Source organism: Carcharodon carcharias, chromosome 15, assembly GCF_017639515.1.
Source record: "Carcharodon carcharias isolate sCarCar2 chromosome 15, sCarCar2.pri, whole genome shotgun sequence".
NCBI classification, from domain to species: Eukaryota; Metazoa; Chordata; class Chondrichthyes; order Lamniformes; family Lamnidae; genus Carcharodon; species Carcharodon carcharias.
Window position 1 is genome coordinate 129,537,590 of NC_054481.1, and position 22,633 is coordinate 129,560,222.

General features: G+C 43.2%; 1 protein-coding gene across 2 annotated transcripts in view; it reads left to right on the forward strand.

The window, feature by feature from the left end:
• mib2 (MIB E3 ubiquitin protein ligase 2) overlaps positions 1–22,633 on the forward strand; it is a 273,357-nt gene that overhangs the window by 119,867 nt on the left and 130,857 nt on the right. For both annotated transcript variants that reach the window (XM_041206822.1, XM_041206821.1), the window contains exon 3: positions 9,120–9,291. In XM_041206822.1, the coding sequence (XP_041062756.1) occupies positions 9,120–9,291 (172 nt within the window). The remainder of the gene's footprint in view (positions 1–9,119; positions 9,292–22,633) is intronic.

Sequence of the window (22,633 nt, forward strand, 5' to 3'; positions counted from 1 at the left end):
ATCACATTGCTGTTTGTGGGAGCTTGCTGTGGGCAAATAGGCTATTGTGTTTCCTACATTGCAACTGTGAGTACACTTCAAAACTATATACAAGTTAGATAGGACTTTGGAGCCGGAGTAAGCGATCCAGTCCTTTGCTCTGCTATTCAATAAGATCATGGCTGATCCGGTTATGGTCTTAACTCCATTTTGCTGTCTGGATGTAAATGCATTAGAGGCGGCTCAGAGGAGGTTTACTAGATTGATACCTGGAATGAATGGGTTTTGTTATGAGGAAAGTTTGGACAGACTGGGCTTGTTTCCACTGGAGTTTAGAAGGGGTGACTTGATTGAAATATGTAAGATCCTGAATGGTCTCGACAAGCTGGATGTGGATAGGATGTTTCCTCTTGTGTGTGCGTCCAGAGCTAGGGGCCACTGTTTTGAAATTAGGGGTTGCCCTTTCAGGACAGAGATGAGGAGAAATATTTTCTGAGGGTTGTGCAGTTTTGGAACACACTGCCTCAGAAGGCGGTGGAGACGGCGCCATTGAACATTTTTAAAGCAGAGATCGATAGATTCTTGTTAGGCAAGGGAACCAAAGGTTATCAGGAGTAGATGGTAATGTGGAATTCGAAAGGCAAGCAGATCAGCCATGATCTTATTGAATGGTGGAGCAGGCTTAAGGGCCTGAATGGTCGACTCCTGTTCCTATTTCTTATGCCCCAATAACCCTGGACCCCCTTGTCTATCAAAAATCTGTCTAACTCTATATTGAATAAATTCAATGACTTCATTGGTTGCAAAATACTTTGGAACGTTCTGAAGTTGTGATAAGTGCAAAGTGCAGTTGTGATAAATAATTGCAAGTTCTTTTTTTCTTTAATATATTCTGATCGGAATTGTGATATCAATTTTTAATCTTCATTAATTGAAGGGGCTGTGCAAATAGCTCATGTTTTATGTTTAAGTCAACACAATGAAAACTTCTTAATTAGAACTTATTTCTGCCAAACAAAGCTTTCCTTTTGTCTTGCCATCTAAAAATACCATTATCAGTTTGCATAATGATTTTTCTAAGAACTAATTTGTTAATGCAACCTTTAAAATAAACTTGCACCAGGTCCATTATTTCTTTACAGCTGTTGTTTGTGTCAGAGCATTAGGAGCTCTCTGCAAAAGCCTTCCTGAAGGTTTTACTTGCTGAAATTTGTTTTGAATAAATGTAATCACTATTCCTTTGAGATCACCATGATTCTTTTTAGTTTTACCAATTTACTCTCTCTCCTCCTCTCCTGAAGACAGGCCCTTTGATTGCAGGAGGCATCACAGTAAAGCTCAACACTGTCCTCATTTGACATCCAGATATTTGCTCTCCCAGCAGTGGTCAATTCAAGAATTTAAGAGAATTCCTGGTTTGCACTGCTCAAGAGTGCTGAGGCGAATTGTGATGATTTTGTTGTGAACTTAGCACAGGTCAGAGATCATACCTGACTCAGGTGCTTGTTGGATAAACTCACTGAACCATTAGGCAACCATTAGGGAGCCACCTGATACTAGGACACCTACATGCTTAAAGGTACAGTGCTTGCATCCAATAATTCAGTAAAGAGCCCATTCACTGTGTTATGGCATAGCTGATGGTAAATACCAAGCTGCCCAAATCCCAGAGGGGAGCTTGAAAGAGCTCCCGCAACAGTTTTTTGCAATTTATATAGTATGAGGAGAGGTTCTGAAATCAGGAAATGATGTTCCTGACTACTTGTGATGATTTTATAGTAAAGTTGAACATTTATTAAAAGAATAAAGGAAAAAACACAATTACACTTAAGCACAAGAATGGCTTTACACACTAAACAGCACTTTAAAACAGTTCCACAAGATCTTCACTACCCTTGGAGCTAACCTTTCCCTTTTCGATTCAGCAAATATCCTTATAAATTTTCAAAATCTATAGAATTCCAGTAATGTTTACCACACAGGACCTTTCTTCCTTGGGGTGTCCTATGAGGCTGACAGCAATAGGGTCTTCAGGTCTGGCCTTGTTCACCCTGTGTTCTGGAAGTTCTGCCCCAGCTACCCTGCTGTCTTCAGGGAGATCTGACCAGCTACCCTGCTGTCTTCAGGGAGATCTGACCAGCTACCCTGCTGTCTTCAGGGAGATTTGACCAGCTACCCTGCTGTCTTCAGGGAGATTTGACCAGCTACCCTGCTGTCTTCAGGGAGATCTGACCAGCTACCCTGCTGTCTTCAGGGAGATCTGACCAGCTACCCTGCTGTCTTCAGGGAGATCTGACCAGCTACCCTGCTGTCTTCAGGGAGATCTGACAAGCTACCCTGCTGTCTTCAGGGAGATCTGGCCAGCTACCCTGCTGCCTTCAGGGAGATCTGGCCAGCTATCCTGCTGTTTTCAGGGAGATCTGGCCAGCTACCCTGCTGTTTTCAGGGAGATCTGGCCAGCTACCCTGCTGTCTTCTGGGAGATCTGACCAGCTACCCTGCTGTCTTCTGGGAGATCTGACCAGCTACCCTGCTGTCTTCTGGGAGATCTGACCAGCTACCCTGCTGTCTTCAGGGAGATCTGACCAGCTACCCTGCTGTCTCCTGGGAGATCTGACCAGCTACCCTGCTGTCTTCAGGGAGATCTGACCAGCTACCCTGCTGTCTTCAGGGAGATCTGACCAGCTATCCTGCTGCCTTCAGGGAGATCTGGCCAGCCACCCTGCTGCCTTCAGAGAGATCTGGCCAGCTACCCTGCTGCCTTCAGGGAGATCTGGCCAGCTACCCTGCTGTCTTCAGGGAGATCTAGCCAGCCACCCTGCTGCCTTCAGAGAGATCTGGCCAGTTACCCTGCTGCCTTCAGGGAGATCTGGCCAGCTACCCTGCTGCCTTCAGGGAGATCTGGCCAGCTACCCTGCTGCCTTCAGGGAGATCTGGCCAGCTACCCTGCTGTTTTCAGGGAGATCTGGCCAGCTACCCTGCTGTTTTCAGGGAGATCTGGCCAGCTACCCTGCTGTTTTCAGGGAGATCTGGCCAGCTACCCTGCTGTTTTCAGGGAGATCTGGCCAGCTACCCTGCTGTCTTCTGGGAGATGACCAGCTACCCTGCTGTCTTCTGGGAGATCTGACCAGCTACCCTCACCTAGGCTTCGATATTTTCTTAAATATATCCCTTCCCTTTGATCTCTCTATCGTTTCAGCCAGTTTCTTCTGAAATGCTTTCTTCCCAGAATTGAACAAATTAGTTTTGTTACCCTAGTTCTTAGACTTGTAAAAACAAATTTACCCTACTTTTTACCTTACACCTTTTACAACCTGCATATCCCCCTTTGAACTAAGACAACACAATTCAAAAATGCAGCTGTTATTGTTTTATGTAAACCTCTGATTGAAGTTCCCCTTGGTTCATTAACATATCAAAAGCATTTCTTAATTTTGGCTTTAGACTCTTGCAGTCACTCATTCTCTTAATCCAATTACTACCTTTACACCCCCAACAGCCTGCCTTCCAGTACCTAAGAAATATGACAGGGTTATTAACAGGAGAAAAATATTACAATTTATTGTTTTCTTGACAACTGGCAGACTAGATCAAGGAGCCACAAAGAAATAATGGTAGTATAAATTTTCTGTAAACTCAGTTTTCCTGTTTTGGTAGAAACTCTACCTTAGGAGAGGTAGAATCTTCAAACTTGCTCATTAGATATTCTGTACTTTGTGACAACCATAATGGACAACCTAACTTGTTGTTTGGGAGAGGGTGCATGGAGGGGAGGAGCATCTGATTGGATTGGTACCATCCTGGCATTACACCCTACCTGATTACACTCTCCACTGAAGGCGAAGCAGAGTAATATTTGGCAATTTGTGAAACCAATGTGCGATCTGATGCTGTGGGTTTCCTGGCCAGTGAGTTAGTTTTAAAAATTACCATGAATGGCTCCACTCTGGTCTTGTATTCGAATGTCTGTGTGAAATCAACAAGCTACAGTCTACAGGCTAGGAAACTGACTTTGATTTAATTCATCCAATTTTTTTAAATTGTGAAATATAAATTTTACAGAATCAATTAACATTGTGTCTCAATGTGATCTGTTTTTATTTTGCTAACTAGTATATGGATAGGGAGACTAATCGCTGCAAATGGCGAATATGGTTGATGTTTCTCGGTCACTACTTGGACTACAAAGATCTCCAAATCAAGAGTATGGATTGTGTGTACAGTTGTATCTGGAAACTCGCCATCCGCAATATTGTGTAAGGAAATAAGAATATATGCCCTTTATCCACATCTAAAATAGATTAGGATATTTGCATTTGCAAATAAGGGGCCTGATCCCTGTTGGCAGCCCCCTCTCTTACAAGACTGATTTTGCCCTGGCTAGCTGCACTTGAACAGGTGCAGGCATCACCCATAAGACTCAACCAAGATGATAAGTAAAAACAAAAACAGAATTACCTGGAAAAACTCAGCAGGTCTGGCAGCATCGGCGGAGAAGAAAAGAGTTGACGTTTTGAGTTCTCATGACCCTTCGACAGAACTAGAACTTTGTTTTTATCTCTTGTTTTTATCTCTCAAGATGATAAGTAACTTGTCTCAATGTGGAACTGGGAGAAGCAGTGCTTCTCTTGAGTCCACATTGAAGGAATCATTGGCTGCTGCCCTCGGAAGAAGAGTCATACGGACTTGAAACTTTAACTCTGTTTTCTCTCTCCACAGATGCTGTTAGACCTGCTGAGTTTTTCCCAGCATTTTCTCTTTTTGTTTCAGATTTCCAGCATCTGCAGTATTTTGCTTTTATCTTAATGAATTATTGAAGTCCACCAATGCAGGTGGGCTGTGATGTGATGACATCCTGTTCAGTATCCTATTTGAGGCAAGTCTGTATAGTAGGGGTGAACTTAGATTTTTGTGGCGTTACTCAGTCTATTGTGTGCAGTGTGCCTGCTTGAACTGGCTGAACTCTGTCTCCTGGAGGTCCCATTGTATTGCCTGCTATTTCCCTTGATCTATGTTTGAGTTCGTACTGGAGCTTGCTTATATTAGAGCTCACAGTGGAAACATGCACGTTCTTCATAAAGTGTTGGCATCGCATAAACATTTTAATAAACCGTATGGCCTCTGGATTGCTGGTTCATGTTTCTACAAGTGCTTTTTTTAAATGACTTACTCGTGTCAGACAAAGACAGATGAGATTACAAAACACCAATGCTTTTCTGGCTTCTGTTAACCTGACTGCAAACCTATCAAAGCACTAATGTTAATACCATCGTAAGCAACAGAATTTACAACCTTCTCTGTCCTCTGCACGCTTGCACCTGCTGAGCTTTGGCCTCAGATTACCATTGAGTCAGAGCAGCAAGCGCACCTAAAAATTATATTTTGAGCTATTTTAAATAACTGGGCAGTTTAACCAAATGTAACTTGTTGCTGTACAAAGTGTACAAACAGCAGACTAGCTAACTAAATCAGACATACTGCTTCTTCTGTGCCTAAATTTGGGTCTGCACATACCCGTTTTGAGGCCACTCAGTTTGTCTTTCATAACCATGAGTTGCAGCTGTGTAATCTCGTGTAATGACGAAATAGATACCATTATACCATTGTTTGTTGAAATCATGTTTTGGGAACGTTGGTGTGAAGGCTGATTGCTGGCTTGAGAGCTCTGCATGTCCAGCTGTATCTTCAGGCTGCACGTTTTTGTACCACTTTGTGCCAATGCTGCTTTCAAACTGGCCTAAAACTGTTGCCTGAATTGCATTTGGAAATGTTACATCTCAAACCTGCCTTCCAGGAGCAAGCATTGCCCCTTGTTGGCCAGATATGCACGTGTTCATTTTCTAAGCTCTGTTGGGATGTCCTGAACTGATGCCCAAAGGGAGGGGTGTGGATTTGGAGTTAGGATTACTGAGGTTCCTGTCGAGGACTTCCTGTTAGCTATCTTCACGGTACTGAGGTCTGGTAATAAGTTGCTTACCTCCTTGACACTTGCTGTTGTGATACACTTGAAGAGAGAAAGAGTAAAAGCTACTTCCTAGATATAGTAAGTCCCTATTTTAAATCGTCCTGCTTTAATGTCAGTCAGTTAATGGGGCCTGTATTTCTGTCTAGCACTGGGAGTTTCATTTTAAAGTTGTTTCATGCCAGGCCTAACGTAGGGCCATGTGACCCAACCGGCAACCCTCTCTGACTTGTTGCCAACCCTCTGCCAATCCCTGACCCACCCTCTCGCTGCCAACATACTGGTGTGCACCCTCTGCCACTTGCTGACCCCCTCCTTGCTGCCAGTCCACCGGTTCACAGCTTCTGCCGTCCCCTGGCCCATCCTTTCACCACCGACTCTCTGGTTCGGGGCCTCTGCCGCTCCCTGACACGCTTTCTTGATACCAGCCCCCACAACCCCCGGTTCACAGCCTGTGCTGCTCCCTGACCTTTTCTCTTGCTGCCTCTCCATCTTGGGGCTTACCTCCTGCAAGGTGAAGCAGCTCTTCCTGCCTCTTGCCATTCATCTCAGAGCCCTCATTCACACTGAGGATTCTGGAGGGGGAAGTGGCGAGCAGAGAGATGGGGAGTCAGAGGTTCAGTGGTCTGTTTAGCTTTGGCACAGGAAAAGAGTTTCCCATCTAGCCAGCATTTAATACTGACACCAGACGGCCAGCTGATCTTTGAGGTGAATAGCCGCTGTCAGGTAGATATAAATGGTAGGGGGGCTATTACACAGTCTTGCTTGATCCCAGTCTGGATTTTGAAGGCATCTGTTTCCGACCTCCCACTCAAGACAGTTGCAGCCATATCATCATGAAGCAATTGCAGGATTTTGTGATGATGTTTCTTGGACATGCAAATCTTTGGAGCACAATTCACAGAGTTTCGCAATTTACTGAGCCAAATGCTTTGGTCAGGTTGATGAATCCAATAGAGTTCTTGGTGGTGTTCTCAACATTTTTCTTTTGATCTGTCTGGCATCAAAGACCATAACTGGAAGTTTGTCTGAAAGATCTAAAGCTACACACTGTTTCTGGAAGGATTTCCTTAGCCACAGGAAGCAGGTGATTCAGGAGAACGTGGGTCAGGATTTTCCCTGCTATGGGCACGAGGGAAATACCTCGATAGTTTCCACGGCATGACTTATCTCCCTTCTTGAAGATAGTTAACAACTGCTGTGTTCCTGAAGTCAGTGGGGTTTCTTTTTTCCTCCCAAATCTGTAAGGTGTGTGCGTGGAGTCTTAATGTGAGCAAAAGTCTATCAGCTTTGAAGGCCTCAGCTGGAATACCACCGGGGCCACAGGCTTTGTTGTTTATTATCTGTTTTACTGCTTGCTGCAGCTCTTCCATCGATGGTGGATTCTACCACAGGGTACTGGAGAGTATCAGCTGCCACTGGATTCATGGTTGAGGAGTTGTTCACACCAATTACATCTTTACATCTCCTACAGCTCTTCTGGGGTAGAGTTGGGTGTTGTCAGCATATATGGGAAAACTAATGCCTTGCCTTTGGATGATGTTGCCAAGGGACAGCATGTAGATCAGCAATAGAAGGGGGCCAGGGATCGATCCTGGGGGAACACTAGAGGTAATGATGTGGGAGCAAGAAGAGAAGCCATTGCAAGTGATTCTCTGATGCGATTAGATAGATATAAATTGAACCAGGTGAGAGCAATCCCACCCAGCTGGACAACGGTGGAGGAGGATGGTTTGGTCAACCATGTCAAAGGCTGTAGAAGGGCCAAGAAGGACGAGCAAGGAAAGTTTACCTTTGTCACAATCACATAAGATATAATTTGTGACCTCTGTAAGAGTTATTTCGGCACGGTGTAGAAAACTAGGGTAGAAAACTGATTGGAGGGATTCACACATGGAAAGATGGGAGCAGCTAAAATCTAGTTAAAGAAACATGGTGGATGTTTATAGGTGAGTGAATACCCTGTGACCTTTCGCATGGTCAGTCAGAGGAAACGGGATGTTTTTTAAGCTGTGCTTGTTGTAACAGGTCTATAAGATGCAGCTCCAACCCTGAGAGCAAGTAAGGTTGACAGGTGTAAAAACAAAGTGCTGGAAAACTCAGCAGGTCAGGTGGCATCTGTGGAGCAAGAAACAGAGTTAACATTTCAGGTTGATGAGCCTTCATCAGAACCGGGAAAAGTTAGAGATGTCGTAGGGGTGGTTGGGACAAGGACAAAAGGAAGACCTGTGATAGGGTAGAAGACAGGAGAGATTGAATGATGGAGTAGTTAGTCTTACATGGCCAAAAAGAATGGTGATGGGGCAAGAAAAGAAAGAAAATGTGCTGAGAGCAGATGCGCTGCTGCCTAAAAGCAAAAAAGAGAAACCAAAACGTACAAAGAAAAGCGGACAAAATGGGGCTGCAGAAATTGTTGAACTCAACGTTGAGTTTGGAAGACTGTAAAGTGCCTAATTGGAAGAGGTGCTGCTCCTCAAGCTTGTGTTGAGCTTCACTGGGACAGTGCAACAGGCCAAGGATAAAGATGTCAGTGTGAAAGCAAGGTGGAGAATTAAAATGATAGGCCACGGTGGTGTTTGCGGACTGAACGGAGGTGTTCCACAAACAACCACCCAATCTGTGCTGGGTCTCCCCAATGTAGAGGAGACTGCATTGTGAGCAGCGAATACAGTATACTAGATTGAAAGAAATGAACCTAAATCGCTGCTTCACTTGGAAGCATTGCTGGGACAGTAAGGAGCGAGTAGGTAACAGTACAGCTGTTGCATCTCCTATGCTTGTTGGAATTGCGCTGTGGGAACAGGTGTTGGCCATGTTAGACTAACTCTTCTGTCATTCAATCTCTCCTATCTTCCACCCACTCCTTGCTCAAGAAGTATTACATCTTTAGCTTCTGCCAGTTCTGATGAAAGTTCTGAAACATTAACTTTGTTTCTTTCTCCATAGATGCTGCCTGACCTGCTAAATGTTTCCAGAATTTGCTGTTTTTATTTTGGATTTCCAGCATCCACAGTATTCTGCTTTTTGATAAGATTAACAGGCATTACCCTTTGTCACATCCCCAGCTCGTTTAAATCAATGTTAACAGGTCAAGGATTTTAATACATTGTGTAGAGATTTTCAGAAGATGTTCAATAAGGTACCACATAAAGATTGACGTTTTTGTGCTCTGCTTTTAGGTGTGCGTCACCCCAACATAATCTGTGATTGCTGCAAGAAGCATGGGATCATGGGAATGCGATGGAAATGCCAAGTGTGTTTTGACTACGATCTATGTACTCAGTGCTACATGATCAACAAGCATGATCTTAATCACTCGTTTGAACGCTATGAGACTGCACATTCACAAGCGTATGTAACTGCTTTGTCTCATTCCCTCTGTGTCAGAATTACAATAGTTGTAAATACATTTATTTCATTCTTTCATGCGATGTGGGTATCACTGGCAAGGCCAATGTTTGTTGCTCATCCCTAATTGCCCTTGAGAAGGTGGTGGTGACTACAGATAGTTATACATTCTCTCTAATGTTCACCCTTGCTTGTGTTGTGCACAGATATTACTATGATTGTACCATTAACATGTAAGGGGCTGAAAACCAGAAACCAGTTGTTTACTTGTTTCTTATGGCCCATTGTATTTGAGGAGATTTCAGATATTTCTTGTTTTCAATACCATGCACTGTATCTGTCAAATTCTTGGAGAATGGAATTTAGAAAATGGATCCTGCATATTCTTGGTGTCTAAGTGCTATGCTTCATGTGGCTTTGAGACATATTGACCAGGAAGGTCTCTGATTCATTTCTTTGGTCAGTCTGTGGGCCCAGGAAAGTTTCCCATTCCTGATCCCCATTCTGTTGGAAAGTATATGTGAGGTGGGATCAGGTTGAATGTTAATGCCCCCATTATGATTAGTCTGCTCACAAGTGATCTATAGAATCACAGATGAAGTGTGACTATTATAGGTTTCAGAGAGTAGGTGATGTTTATGGAACCATAACCTAGATCTTAAGGATAGAAGGGAAGGAAAAGAACATTTTATTAGTTTACCTTTGCGAATAACAATCAATAAAATAAAGAATAGTAGCTACCTGGCAATAATCCAATAGAGTAAAGCTTGGAATGATTTGTCACTGTCATCTGAAGCCTTAAAGCTGGTGTCATTCTGTTGCAATACTCTATGGCCCATCCAGCCTGAGTTATAGCTTGTTTTAGCTTATTCTGTTTGGTTATTGTCTGATCCTGATTGATGAGTTATTCACCTCGTCTCTTCCCCATCTAACTCCTTTCTCTAATGCGTGCAGACTTTGTAAATGGCTGAATTGTTGTGCCTTTAAAAAAAATCCTTTGACTTTTTTGTTCTCAAACTGTTACCCAATTGCTAATCTGCCTTTCCTCTCCTAGGCATTTGATTACTTTGTTGGCATCTGCTCCCATGCTCACTTCTCTGTCAATTCCCTGTTTGAATCTCATCAATTAGATATTAGCCCTGCATAGTCATGCACTATCCTTCCTTGTGACCCCTCTGCAGTATTTAACACAGTAGACCACTTCATCACCCATTCCACTGTGGACTGCACTGTGTTGGCCCAATCCTATCTGTGTTGTTGCAGCCAGCATAGCATGCCTCTAGGAATAGCTTCTCTTTTCATTTTTGCACAGTCACATCCAGAGTATCCACTCCATTTCTTTGTTTACATGTTACCCCTCATTATCTGCAGTTTCCATAGCTACCCCTTTTCAAGAAGGTAAGCTATAGGAAGGGAATGAAAGACAACTTAGCCTATTTTGTAAATTCCAGAAATATCTTTTTAAAATCCTACTGACACATCTGATTGTAGTCATTTAAAGGTACATGGAATCAATACTGAATGGTTAATTCTGAGCCTCTAGCGAAGTGTTAAATGATGGAACATGATGTGAACATCCTAAATGACTGTCATTTTTATGTATAGGCCTTAATGATCAGATATGCAAGGATTGTAGTGCAGAAGAATTAAACTTGTACTGTCTGAAAGCTAAATGAAAAACCAGGATGCTTTAATTCTAGTGGTTTAAACCAACCCAGATAAGAATCATCGGCTTTGACAATTTAATATGCTTGTGTTCCAAATGATATGCAGCCAAGCTTTTGATTCTGAGAAAATTTCAGCATAATGTTGGCACTGTGTTTGAAATTCTATTTTGTGCAGTGACCTTCCTGCCAATTAAGCCTCCAAATCAGAAATACTGGTGACAAAGCGATCAACTTTTATTCTCCTTTTATTAAAAATTAAATCTTTATTGAAGGATATATACTGTATAAAGAGCAAAGATCATCTTGAAGAACTTACACTTTGAGGGACTAATATCTACATTTGTAAACCTTTGGTGCCCTTGGTCTAGCAAGTGCTCCCCTCCTGAGGGCTATTCAGTGACCCCTTACTGGAAAGTGCATGTATGGCGATCATGTAAGAACGGGATCAAGTCGTAGAATGGTTACAGCACATAAGGAAGCAATTTGGTCTATCTTGTCTGTGCACTTCACAGTTTTAAAGGCTCATACGTGAATAATAACCCAGTAACAGTCAAAGCACTCAAGTGAGGAAAGGAGATATTAAAGAAGTTTGGGAAGAATAGATACTACTGACCTTCCTTCCATCATAAGGTTAGAAGTTGGGATGTTCACTGATTTGTACAATGTTCAACACCATTTGTGACTCCTCAGATACTGAAGCAGTCCATGTCCAAATGCAGCAAGACTTGGACAATATCCAGGCTTGGGCTGACAAGTGGCAAGCAACATTCGTGCCACACAAGTACCAGGCAATGACCATCTCCAACAAGAGAGAATCTAACCACTATCCCTTGACGTTCAGTGGCATTACCATCACTGAATCCTCCACTATCAACATCCTGGGGGTTACCATTGACCAGAAACTGAACTGGACTAGCCATATAAATACTGTGGCTACAAGAGCAGGTCAGAGGCTAGGAATCATGCAATGAGTAACTCACCTCCTGACTCCCCAAAGCTTATCTGCCATCTATGAGGCGCAAGTCAGGAGTGTGATGTAATACTCCACACTTGCTTGGATGAACGCAGCTCCCACAATACGCTTGACACCGTCCAGGACAAAGCAGCCTCCTTGATTGGCACCTCATCCACAAACATTCACTCTGTGCACCATTGATGCACAGTAGCAGCAGTGTGTACCATCTACAAGGTGCACTGCAGGAATTCAACATGGCTCCTTAGACAGCACCTTCCAAACCCAGGACCACTACCATCTAGAAGGACAAGGGCAGTAGATAGATGGAAACACCACCACCTGGAAGCTCCCCTTCAAGCCACTCACCATCCTGACTTGGAAGTATATCGTCGTTTCTTCACTGTCACTGGGTCAAAATCCTGGAACACTCTCCCTAACAGCACTGTGGGTGTACCTACACCACATGGATTGCAGTGGTTCAAGAAGGCAGCTCACCACCACCTTCTTAAGGGCAACTTGGAATGGGTAATAAATGCTGGCCCAGCCAGCGAAGCTGACGTCGCTTGAATGAATGAAAAAAAATTATTGCATGCTATTCCTTTTGTCAATAAAATTTAGGAATCCTTTAGATAATTGGTGCATTACAATCATTTGCAGTACTGCAATGAAATCTTGAGGATACCGATCCTAGTACTCGCTTCCAGTGCAAGTGTTGTAATATAATTCTCAGTGATAAGACGGGCTAGACTGACTAGTAAGATCTTAGTTAGAGCTACAGTACATGCATTATAATTGACTCTGGGTTAGGGAGGAGAGATTCTGTTTGTTGCAACTCTGCATCTGTATGGATGCCAAATGAGGACAACTTTACCTTTATGACTCGCACATGGTTAATCATAACATTTTAGCTTGGTTGAAGCATACACTGGTTTGACTGTTCAGGTTGTAAGAGTAAATGCCTTTGTTTATGGATAATCTTTGAGGTATTGTAATAGATATGTGTGACTTGAAATAAGGTTTATTTTCCCAATACTGAATTCATCATAATTTAAAAAACGGTGTGAAAATTTCTGATGCTATGTTATTTCAAAACTGAAGGTAAATGCCAGTGCAAAGTGTAGCTTATCTCTGTGCTGTTAATAGTCCACGTGTGGATGAACAATACCCTGTATTGTTGTTTGCTATGTAGCTGACTCAATGTATTAGTGTCTGTGGAACTAGTAACCCTACTATTTTTTTGTTTTGAACGAAGCTAAGGCCTACAGCTTATGTTTGGAGAATAATGGTCTTTTATTGTGATGATCAAAAGTTATGGATTCAACAATCTTTTGTCAAACCCTTTTAATATTTAAGTGTTTATAATGTTTCCCAACAATGAAATGTGCTCCCCTTCTTCAGCCAGAAGGATAGCATCTCTGTCTACTTTCAATATTACTCTATATTGGCCAATGAGTCTAGCATGTTACTGGAGTCCTTTGCTTTTGCCAAATATCCTTTCCAAGTTGGGGGTACCTGGATTCTCTTCCTCCTGCCTAAAGTGAGCTGAAGTAAGACTTCAGCCTGACCCTGTCACAGTCCCAACTCATTCTCTTGGTTTGTAGTCAATTACATGAGCAAGGCTGCCTCCCAGTGGCAGTGGCATCTCTGCTCTGCAGAGGAAGCCCACCATTGCAAAGGAGTGCACTGCACTGCTGCAGCAGGAAACCCATCTTAGCAACAGAAATGAGTATTTTTAAAAGGGTGAAAAGCCCATAAACCTGCCACATAGGTCAAATTTTCATTGATCTGACTGAGCCATTATTGGATCAAAATAAAGAGTTAGATGGAGTAGAAGAAGGAGAGATAGCAAAATCCTTGTACTCCCCTCCTTTTTTAAAATTTGTTCATGGGATGTAGGCATCACTGGCTAGACCAGCATTTATTGCCCATCCCTAATTGCTGCCTTGAACCACTGCAGTTCATGTGGTGTAGGTACATCCACAGTGCTGTTAGAGAGGGAGTTCCAGGATTTTGACCCAGTGACAGTGAAGGAATAGCGATATATTTCCAAGCCAGGATGGTGAGTGACTTGGAGGGGAACTTCGAGGTGGTCATGTTCCCATGCATCTGCTGCCCTGTCTTTCTAGATGGTAGCAGTCATGGTTTTGGAAGGTGCTGTCTAAGGAGCCTAGGTGAGTTGCTGCAGTGCATCTTGTAGCTGGTACACACTGATACCCTATGATGTTCTACTACCTCATTCTACAACAGTCCCTTAATGTTGTATTCCAGCTCGTCATGTTTTTGGTCAATAAACTTGAGGCAGATAGTAAGTTGGATGGTGCCCAAAGCATTGCTTGCTTGTCATCATCCAGAAATGCAAGCAGCAAAAGTGGACAACATCCATGCTAGTGCAGGTGAAACTGAATCTTTGGAGAATGTGGGCATGGGCAGATGCCCAAAGGAAAATGCCAGGCCACAGTTTCATGCTGGTAGCTGAGTTCATTTGCAGATGGAAAGTGGGATTAACCTGAACCATCTGAATGGGAGTCTCCAATTGGAACTGCGAAACTGGCACCGTAGAGCATTTCTAATTTAATCAGCTGTATTGGGATTGTAAGAGCATACTGTATACGTGGTAGATATCAGAATCACATCAAACTGGACTAAGGGAAGTGAAACGCTCTGTCACTACTTCTGCCACTTTGGAACAACAAGCTAATACTCCTTTCAGAAGTAAGAATTTATAGTACTGCATCCTTCGTCCAGCACTTCTTAAAATGCTTGTCTGGCAAATTATGGGACACATTTTTATTAAATATCTGTGGCTCTAAATGCCTTTTTAATAAAATGTTCAGAACTAATTACAAAGCATTAAAGCTACTTATATAGTGGTTTGTTCATTGTCCCAAATAGCATTAAAACTTCACCTCAAAAAAGCAGTTATCGGGTGGTGGGGGTGGGGAGGGGGTTGTGCTGGTGGTGGAGTGTTGGTGCTGCACTTGGAAACACTAATCCATAGTGATATGGGGTAGGAGGATGTCATTGTCAGATATGAGCTGCACATGCTTGCTCATCAACTGTTCTGGATTATCTGGATTACTTTATTCCAGCATTGGTGGAAAAGCAAACTGGGGCTTAAAATCCTGGTAGCCGGATGGACTGAGATAAAATATAGAGGGGGAAGATGCGTTAATGTCACTTTTACACTGCAATGTTGGATGTGATATTGGCCAGTTTTCACTGGATTAAAATGGAGAGCCCAGATTTCACTGCTTACAGGGTATCATGATCAAGTTCGGGGAGGCATTGCTCTGTTCATACATACTGCAGCATTAACCTGATTCCTACTCTGTTTAATATATTCAATAATTAAAAAGAGATGACTGTATCCTTTTTCAGTTGTTAATTTGTGATTGCAGGTATACTGAGCAATGAAGGTTTGCTTATTTTTTTCCCTTTACATTTAGCTTTGTATAGCCCAGCAAATGCCTATTTGTAGCACAATGAGATGACCTCTTCCAACTGGCTACTGGCTTCACTAATAGGGCACTAATGAGTATTTACCTTTTTTATCCTGTACCTTTGATATTAGGGCCACATCTGAGGGCCCTGCATCACTAGCAAAAGCGTAGTATAAATACAGTAAAACTGCTGTAATAACCTCCCCTAATGGAGTTGTTGGGTCCAAGGGCTGAGTTAATAGATTACACAGAGATATGCATGTTTGGGTTGAAGGTAGTTTTCAAGTGTCAAACACTGTGAAAACTATTAGTTACTTGTCTCTTTTGTCTCCTTTTGTTTGTGAGCTGCAGTGTGTCAGCTGTGGCTCAGTTGGTAGCACACTCGCCTCCCAATCACACGGTTCTAGGTTCAAGTCCCAAACATCAAGGCTGACACCACTACAGTACTGAGGGTGCGTTGCATTGTGGCAGGTACTGTCTTCTGGATGAGCAATTAAACCGAAGCTCCACCTGCCTGCTTGGGTGGACGTAAAAGATCCCATGGCGTTATTTCTAAGAAGAGCAGTCAAATTATCCCAAGTATCCTAGTCAATATTTATTCCTCAATCAACATCACAAAAACAGATTACCTGTTCACTATTACATTGCTGTTAGTGGAAGCTTGCTGTGCACAAATTGGCTGCAGCGTTTCCTATAACAGTGACTACACTTCAGAAGTACTTCATTGGCTGTAGAGTGCTTTGAGACTTCTGGGTTTTGTGAAAGGTGCTGTATAAATGCAAGTTCTTTTCTCTGATTTTTACTAAGTTCTTTTCTCTGATTTTTGCTGTGATTGTGCTTTGAGGTTGCCAGATTTGGCATTGGGCGAGGGTGTTGGGATCAAGTGAAAAGATGAGGAATGCACCATAGGTTGACTGGAGTCTGAAGGAGAAGGTTTGGTGAAAATAATTAGTGCAAGACTTCAGCAGAATATCAATTCATCATTCATTCAAGCTGCTGATCATCCTGGTATGCACTTCTAACATTTTATGTTTTTATTTAGATCTCTGACAATATTTTGCATCAAAAATGGGAAACAACAATTGCTGGATTTTTGCGAGTAAATTCTAAACACAGACATTTGTCTTCCTATAGACATGGGAAGAGAAATCTCCTGATTAATGAAAATCTTTACTAATTAACATTTTAGTATATTTTGGAAATGTAGTCTTCAGTAATTTTTATCTTTTTTCCTTGGCATTTTTTCTCTGTTGTTTTGCTGACAATTATTGCTAACCAAACTAGTTTGATAGGTGCTGTCGAAGAAGAATAAAGCATTAAACAACATATACCATACACAGAGACTGATGTGATTGATATGAATTCCACAGGCACGTCATTTGGGAACAAAGCATTATTTGCACAGAAGGCATTTGTTCCAAACATAAAAGCTTTGTGTGTTTTTCTGTAGCCGTTTCTCAATTCTCTATTTTCATGAATAATGGCCCATTTCTTGAACATCTTTAGCCAGTCTGTAATGTTGCTTGCTGGAGCACCATGAAATGGTAGGAGCTGGAGTGGAGAAATGTGGCCAGAAAGTACAATGGCTGAAAAGCTCATTAAGTTTGAGTTGAGTTTCTATGGTATACTTTTGAGGCTTGAACCATGGGATACCATAAAGGCTGTATTTGTTTCTGTTAATCTGTTTCAAATCATGTCATAATGTCTGAGAGAGATTTATTCTAGCAAAAAAATGAGAATGATTTTCTGTAATGCTTTCATTGAGACAGGTTTCCACAAATATACACGAGATATTTGCATCGAGTTTATATCACAGCAACAGGCCATTCGGCCCTACTGCTCCTTGCCAGAGCTTACGCTTCACTCAAGCCTTCTCCCACATTTTCTCATCTAACCTATTAGTAAATCCTTCTAATCCTTTCTCGCTCACATATTTATTTAGTTTCCCCTTAGAATCATTTGTCATTTGCCTCAACTTGAAAATAAATAATTACTAGCTCTCTGAAATCAGCTTATTCCTAGCATTTAAGATTTTTATTTCCTTCCATTTTCACTCTAAGCCAACATTTTCCCTTGGTCTACTGTCAGCATTCTGGCCAAATTTGGTCAAAGCATTAGTGTTTTTTCTTATATAAAAAAGAGCAGAGGCTATTTTATTTTGGTGCTTTATTTCACTGCTCTGCATTCAAAATGCAATTGATATCAATTCCTCGAAGGACTTCAGTCGCCTGTCTCCTGCCACCCTCAGGTTTTGATGCACTGTCTCCCTTATCAGTGACAAGATGTATATTTTATGATGATCTTTGATACAACCTTCTGTGATTTCTTTGAGATTTCCTTATTGCCATTGTATTGATTTAATGCATGTTTCGAGCACTCTGATCTATCTATTACTGGATGATGGCTTCAGGGCAAGCCTTTTCATCATTATCCATTGTATGTTTCCTTTGTCAAAGCTTAGTGCTCCAACTTTCACATTCTCCTTCCCCACTTCGGTAAGAACATCATCAACAACTTTTATCTGGTGTTGATATCTAGATTGCCAAGTCCTGCAAGGTCCACTTTTATCTCACAGCTATTACTTGGTTAAATTCTCCCAATGTAACATAACTGAACTGCCCTGAAACATAGCTAGTTTCGGGGTGATTGTTTTGGTTTAGCAACTCAGAGGCTGTTGGTATAGAAATGAATGGAAATCTAGATCCATCTTTTGTAGTAGTTGGAAAAAAATTATATTAAGAATGTGGAAGGCAGTGAGGGGGAGGTGGTGGCATGGTGGTATTGTCACTGGACGAGTAATCCAGAGATCCAGGGTAATGCTCTGGGACCTGTGTTCGAATCCCAACATGACAGATGTTGGAATTTGAATTCAATAAATATCTGGATTTAAAAGTCTAATGATGACCAGGAAACTATTGTCGCTTGTCGTAAATGCCCATCTGGTTCAATAATGTCCTTTAGGGAAGGAAATCTGTCCTTACCTGGTCCAGCAATGTGGTTGACCCTTAACTGACCTCTGAAATACTAAAAACAAGTCAAAAAGGAATGAAACCAGACAATACCGCAAAGGCATCAGAAGTGACAATGGCAAACTCCTGCAAAGTCATCCGTACTAACATCTGGGAGCTTGTGCCAAAATTGAGAGAGCTGTTTCTCAACCTAGTCAAGCAACAGCCTGACATAGTCATACTCACGGAATCATACCTTACAGATCATGTCGCAGACACCACCACCACCATCCCTGCCAGTGGGACATGACATAGAAGAGGTGGCACCACAGTGGTATGTAGTCAGGAGGGTGTTGCCATGGGAGTCCTCAACATCAACTCTCGACCCCATGAAGTCTCATGGCACCAGGTCAAACATGGGCAAGGAAACCTCCTGCTGATTACCACCTACCGCCCTTCCTCAGCTGATGAATCAGTACTTCTCCATGTTGAACATCACTTGGAGAAAGCACTGAGGGTGGCAAGTGTGTAGAATGTACTCTGGATGAGGGACTCCAATGTCCATCAAGAGTGGCTTGGTAGTACCACTACAGAGTGAGCTGGCCGAGCCTTAAAGGATATAACTGCTAGACTGGGTCTGCATCAGGTGGTGAGGGAATCAACAAGAGCGAAAAACATATTTGACCTCATTCTCACCAACCTGCCTGCCACAATGCATCTGTCCATGACAGTATCGGTAGGAGTGACACCGCACAGCTCTTGTGGAGACAAAGTCCCATCTTCACATTGAGGATACCCTCTATCGTGTTGTGTGGCACTGTGCTAAATGGGATTGATTTCGAACAGATCTAGCAACTCAAGACTAAGCAACCATGAGGCGCTGTGGGCCATCAGCAGCAGCAGAATTGTACTCAAACACAATCTGTAACCTCATGCCCCGGCATATCCCCCCACTCTACCATTATCAGCAAGCCAGGGGATCAACCCTGGCTCAATAAAGAGTGTAGGAGGGCATGCCAAGAGCAGCACCAGGCATACCTATGAGGTGTCAAGCTGCTGAAGCTACAACACAAGACTACTTGTGTGCCAAACGGAATAAGCAGCAAGCGGTAGACAGAGCTAAGCGATTCTACAACCAACAGATCAGATCTAAGCTCTGCAGTCCTGCCACATCCAGTCATGAATGGTTGTGGACAATTAAAACAACTCACTGGAGGAGGAAGCTCTACAAATATCCCCATCCTCAATGATGGGGGAGGGCAGCACATCAGTGCAAAAGTTTAGGCTGAAGCATTTGCAACAATCTTTAGCCAGAAGTGCTGAGTGGTTGATCCTTCTTGGCTTCCCCCTGAGGTTCCCAGCATCACAGATGTCAGTCTCCAACCAATTCGTTTCACTCTGTGATATCAAGAAACAGCTGAAGGCACTGGATACTGCAAAGGCTATGGGCCCTGACAGTATTCTGGCAATAGCACTGAAGACTTGTGCTCCAGAACTTGCCGCGCCCCAAGCTACAAAACTGGCATCTACCAGGCAATGTGGAAAATTGCCCAGGTATGTCCTGTACACAAAAAGCAGGAGAAATCCAACCCGGCCAATTATCACCCCATCAGTCAACTCTCAATAATCAGTAAAGTGATGGAAGGGGTCATTAACAGTGCTATCAAGCGGCACTTGCTTAGCAATAACCTGCCCAGTTTGGGTTGCTCAGTTTGGGTTCTGCCAGGGTCGCTCAACTCCTGATCTCATTACAACCTTGGTTCAAACATGGACAAAAGAGCTGAACTCCAGAGGTGAGGTGAGAGTGACTGCCCTTGACATGAAGGCAGCATTTGACTGAGTATGGCATCAGGGGCCTTAGCAATACTGGAGTTGGTGGGCATCAGGGGTTGGGTGGGTGGGGGGGGTGGGGTGGGGGGAGACTCTCTTCTGGTTGGAGTCATACCTAGCACAAAGGAAGATGGGTGTGGTTATTGGAGGTAAATCATCTTAGTTCCAGGACATCACTGCAGAAGTTCCTCAGGGTAGTGTCCAATGCCCAACTATCTTCAGCTGCTTCATCGATGACCTTCCTTCCATCATGAGGTCAGAAGTGGGGATGTTTACTGATGAATGTGCAATGTTCACCATTTGCGACTACTCACTTGTTGAAGCAGTCCATGTCCAAATGCAGCAAGACCTGGACCATATCCAGGCTTAGGCTGACAAGTGGCAAGTAACATTCGTGCCACACAAGTGCCAGGCAATGACTATCTCCAACAAGAGAGAATCTAATTATTGCTACTTGACATTCAATGGCATTACCATCACTGAATCCCTCACTATCAACATCTTGGGGGTTGCCATTGACCAGAAATTGAACTAGGCTAGCCATATAAATACTATGGCTACAAGGGCAGGTCAGTGGCTAGGAATCCTGTAGTGAGTAATCCTGTGGCGAGTAACACTGCCCTTGACTCCCCAAAGCCTGTCCACCATCTACAAGGCACAGGTCAGGAATATGATGGAATACTCTATACTTGCCTGGATGAGTGCAGCTCTCTCAACACTCAAGATGCTTGACACCATCCTGAACAAGGCAGCCCACTTGATTGGCACCTCATCTGCAACATTCACTCCCTCCGCCACCTTCACACAGTGGCAGTAGTGCATACCATCTACAAGATGCACTGCAGGAACTCACCAAGGCTCCTTAAGCAGCACCTTCCAAACCCATGACCATTACCATCTAGAAGGACAAGGACAGCAGACACACAGAAACACCACCACCTGGAATTTCCCCTCCAAGCCACTCATCATCCTGACTTGGAAATATATTGTCATTCCTATACTGTCACTGGGTCAAAATCCTGGAACTTCCTCCCGAGCAGCACACTGGGTGCATCTACATGGACTGCAGCGGTTCAAGAAGGCAACTCACCACCACCATCTCGAGGACAATTAGGGAAGGTCAATATATACTAGCCTAGCCAGCAACAACCACATTCCATGAATGAATTTTAAAAATGCTACTTGCAAATGGCTGTGTAGTGTGACCGCTCCATCTTTACAAACTACTGTCTCATTTCTAACCCTCTTTACATCTCCAAAGTTCTTGAACATGTTGTTTCCCAAATTCATGCCCTTTTTTCCCAGAACTCCGTGTTTGAATCCCTCCAGATAGGTCTTGGCCCCTGGCACAGTACTGAAGTGGTTCTCGTCAAAGTCACAAATGACATCCAGTGTGATTGTGACTAAGGCAAACTTTTGCTCCTCATGCTTCTCAATCTGGCTGCAGCTTTTGACATAGCTGACCACATCCTCCCTCAATGTTCCTCCGTCGTTGTCCAGCCGAGTGGGACTTCACTCGTCTAGTTCCATTCTTATCTGTCTAATCATAGCTGGAGAGTCAACTGCAATGGCTTCTCTTCCTGGCACCGCATTGTTAGCTCTGGTTTCGCTCAAGTGTTTATCCCTTGGCCCCTTCCTGTTCCATAGTCATGGCGTTATGATATAAAAATGTCAGTTTTCACATGTACACTGATGGCACCCAGCTCACCACCAGCTTTCTTGACTCTTCAACTGTCTCCAGGTTGTCTGGCTGCTTGTCTGACATCCAGCACTGGATGAGCAGAAATGTCCTGTGATTGAATATTGGGAAGACTGAAACCATTACCTGCAGACCTGCTACAAACTCCATTCCCTGGCTACCAACTCCATCCCTCTCCTTAACAGCCAACTGAGGCTCAACTAGATGGTTCACAAACTTGGTGTCATATTTGACCCAACCATACATTCGTGCCATCACTGAACCTGCCTGTTTCTACCTCCAGCATTGCTCTACTTCACTCCTACCTCAGGTTGTTATCTGCTCAAACCCTCATTCATCCTTCCTTTACCTCTAGACTTGACTATTCCAATGTAGTTTTGGCTGGCCTTTAGATTCTGTTTTCTGTAAACTTGAGCTCATCTAAAACTCTGCTGCCCGTATTTTAACTTGCAGGTCCCACTCATGCATTACCCATGTCCTCATTGGCCTACATTGGCTCCCGGTTAAGCAATGTCTTGATGTTAAAATTCTCGACCTTGTTTTTAAATCCCTCCATGGCCTTACCCCGTCCCTATCTCTGTAATCTCCTCCAGCCTTAGAATCCTCCGAGATACCAGCACTCATCTATTTCTGGCTACTTGAGCATTCCCAATTTTAATTGTTTCATCATTGGTGGCTGAGCCTTCAGCTGCTTGGGCCCTAAGCTCTGGAGCCCCTTCCCCAAACCTTGCTACCTCTTTCTCCTCTAAGACATTCCTTAAAACATTAATCCTGACCAAGCTTTTGGTCTGGTAATATCTCCTTAA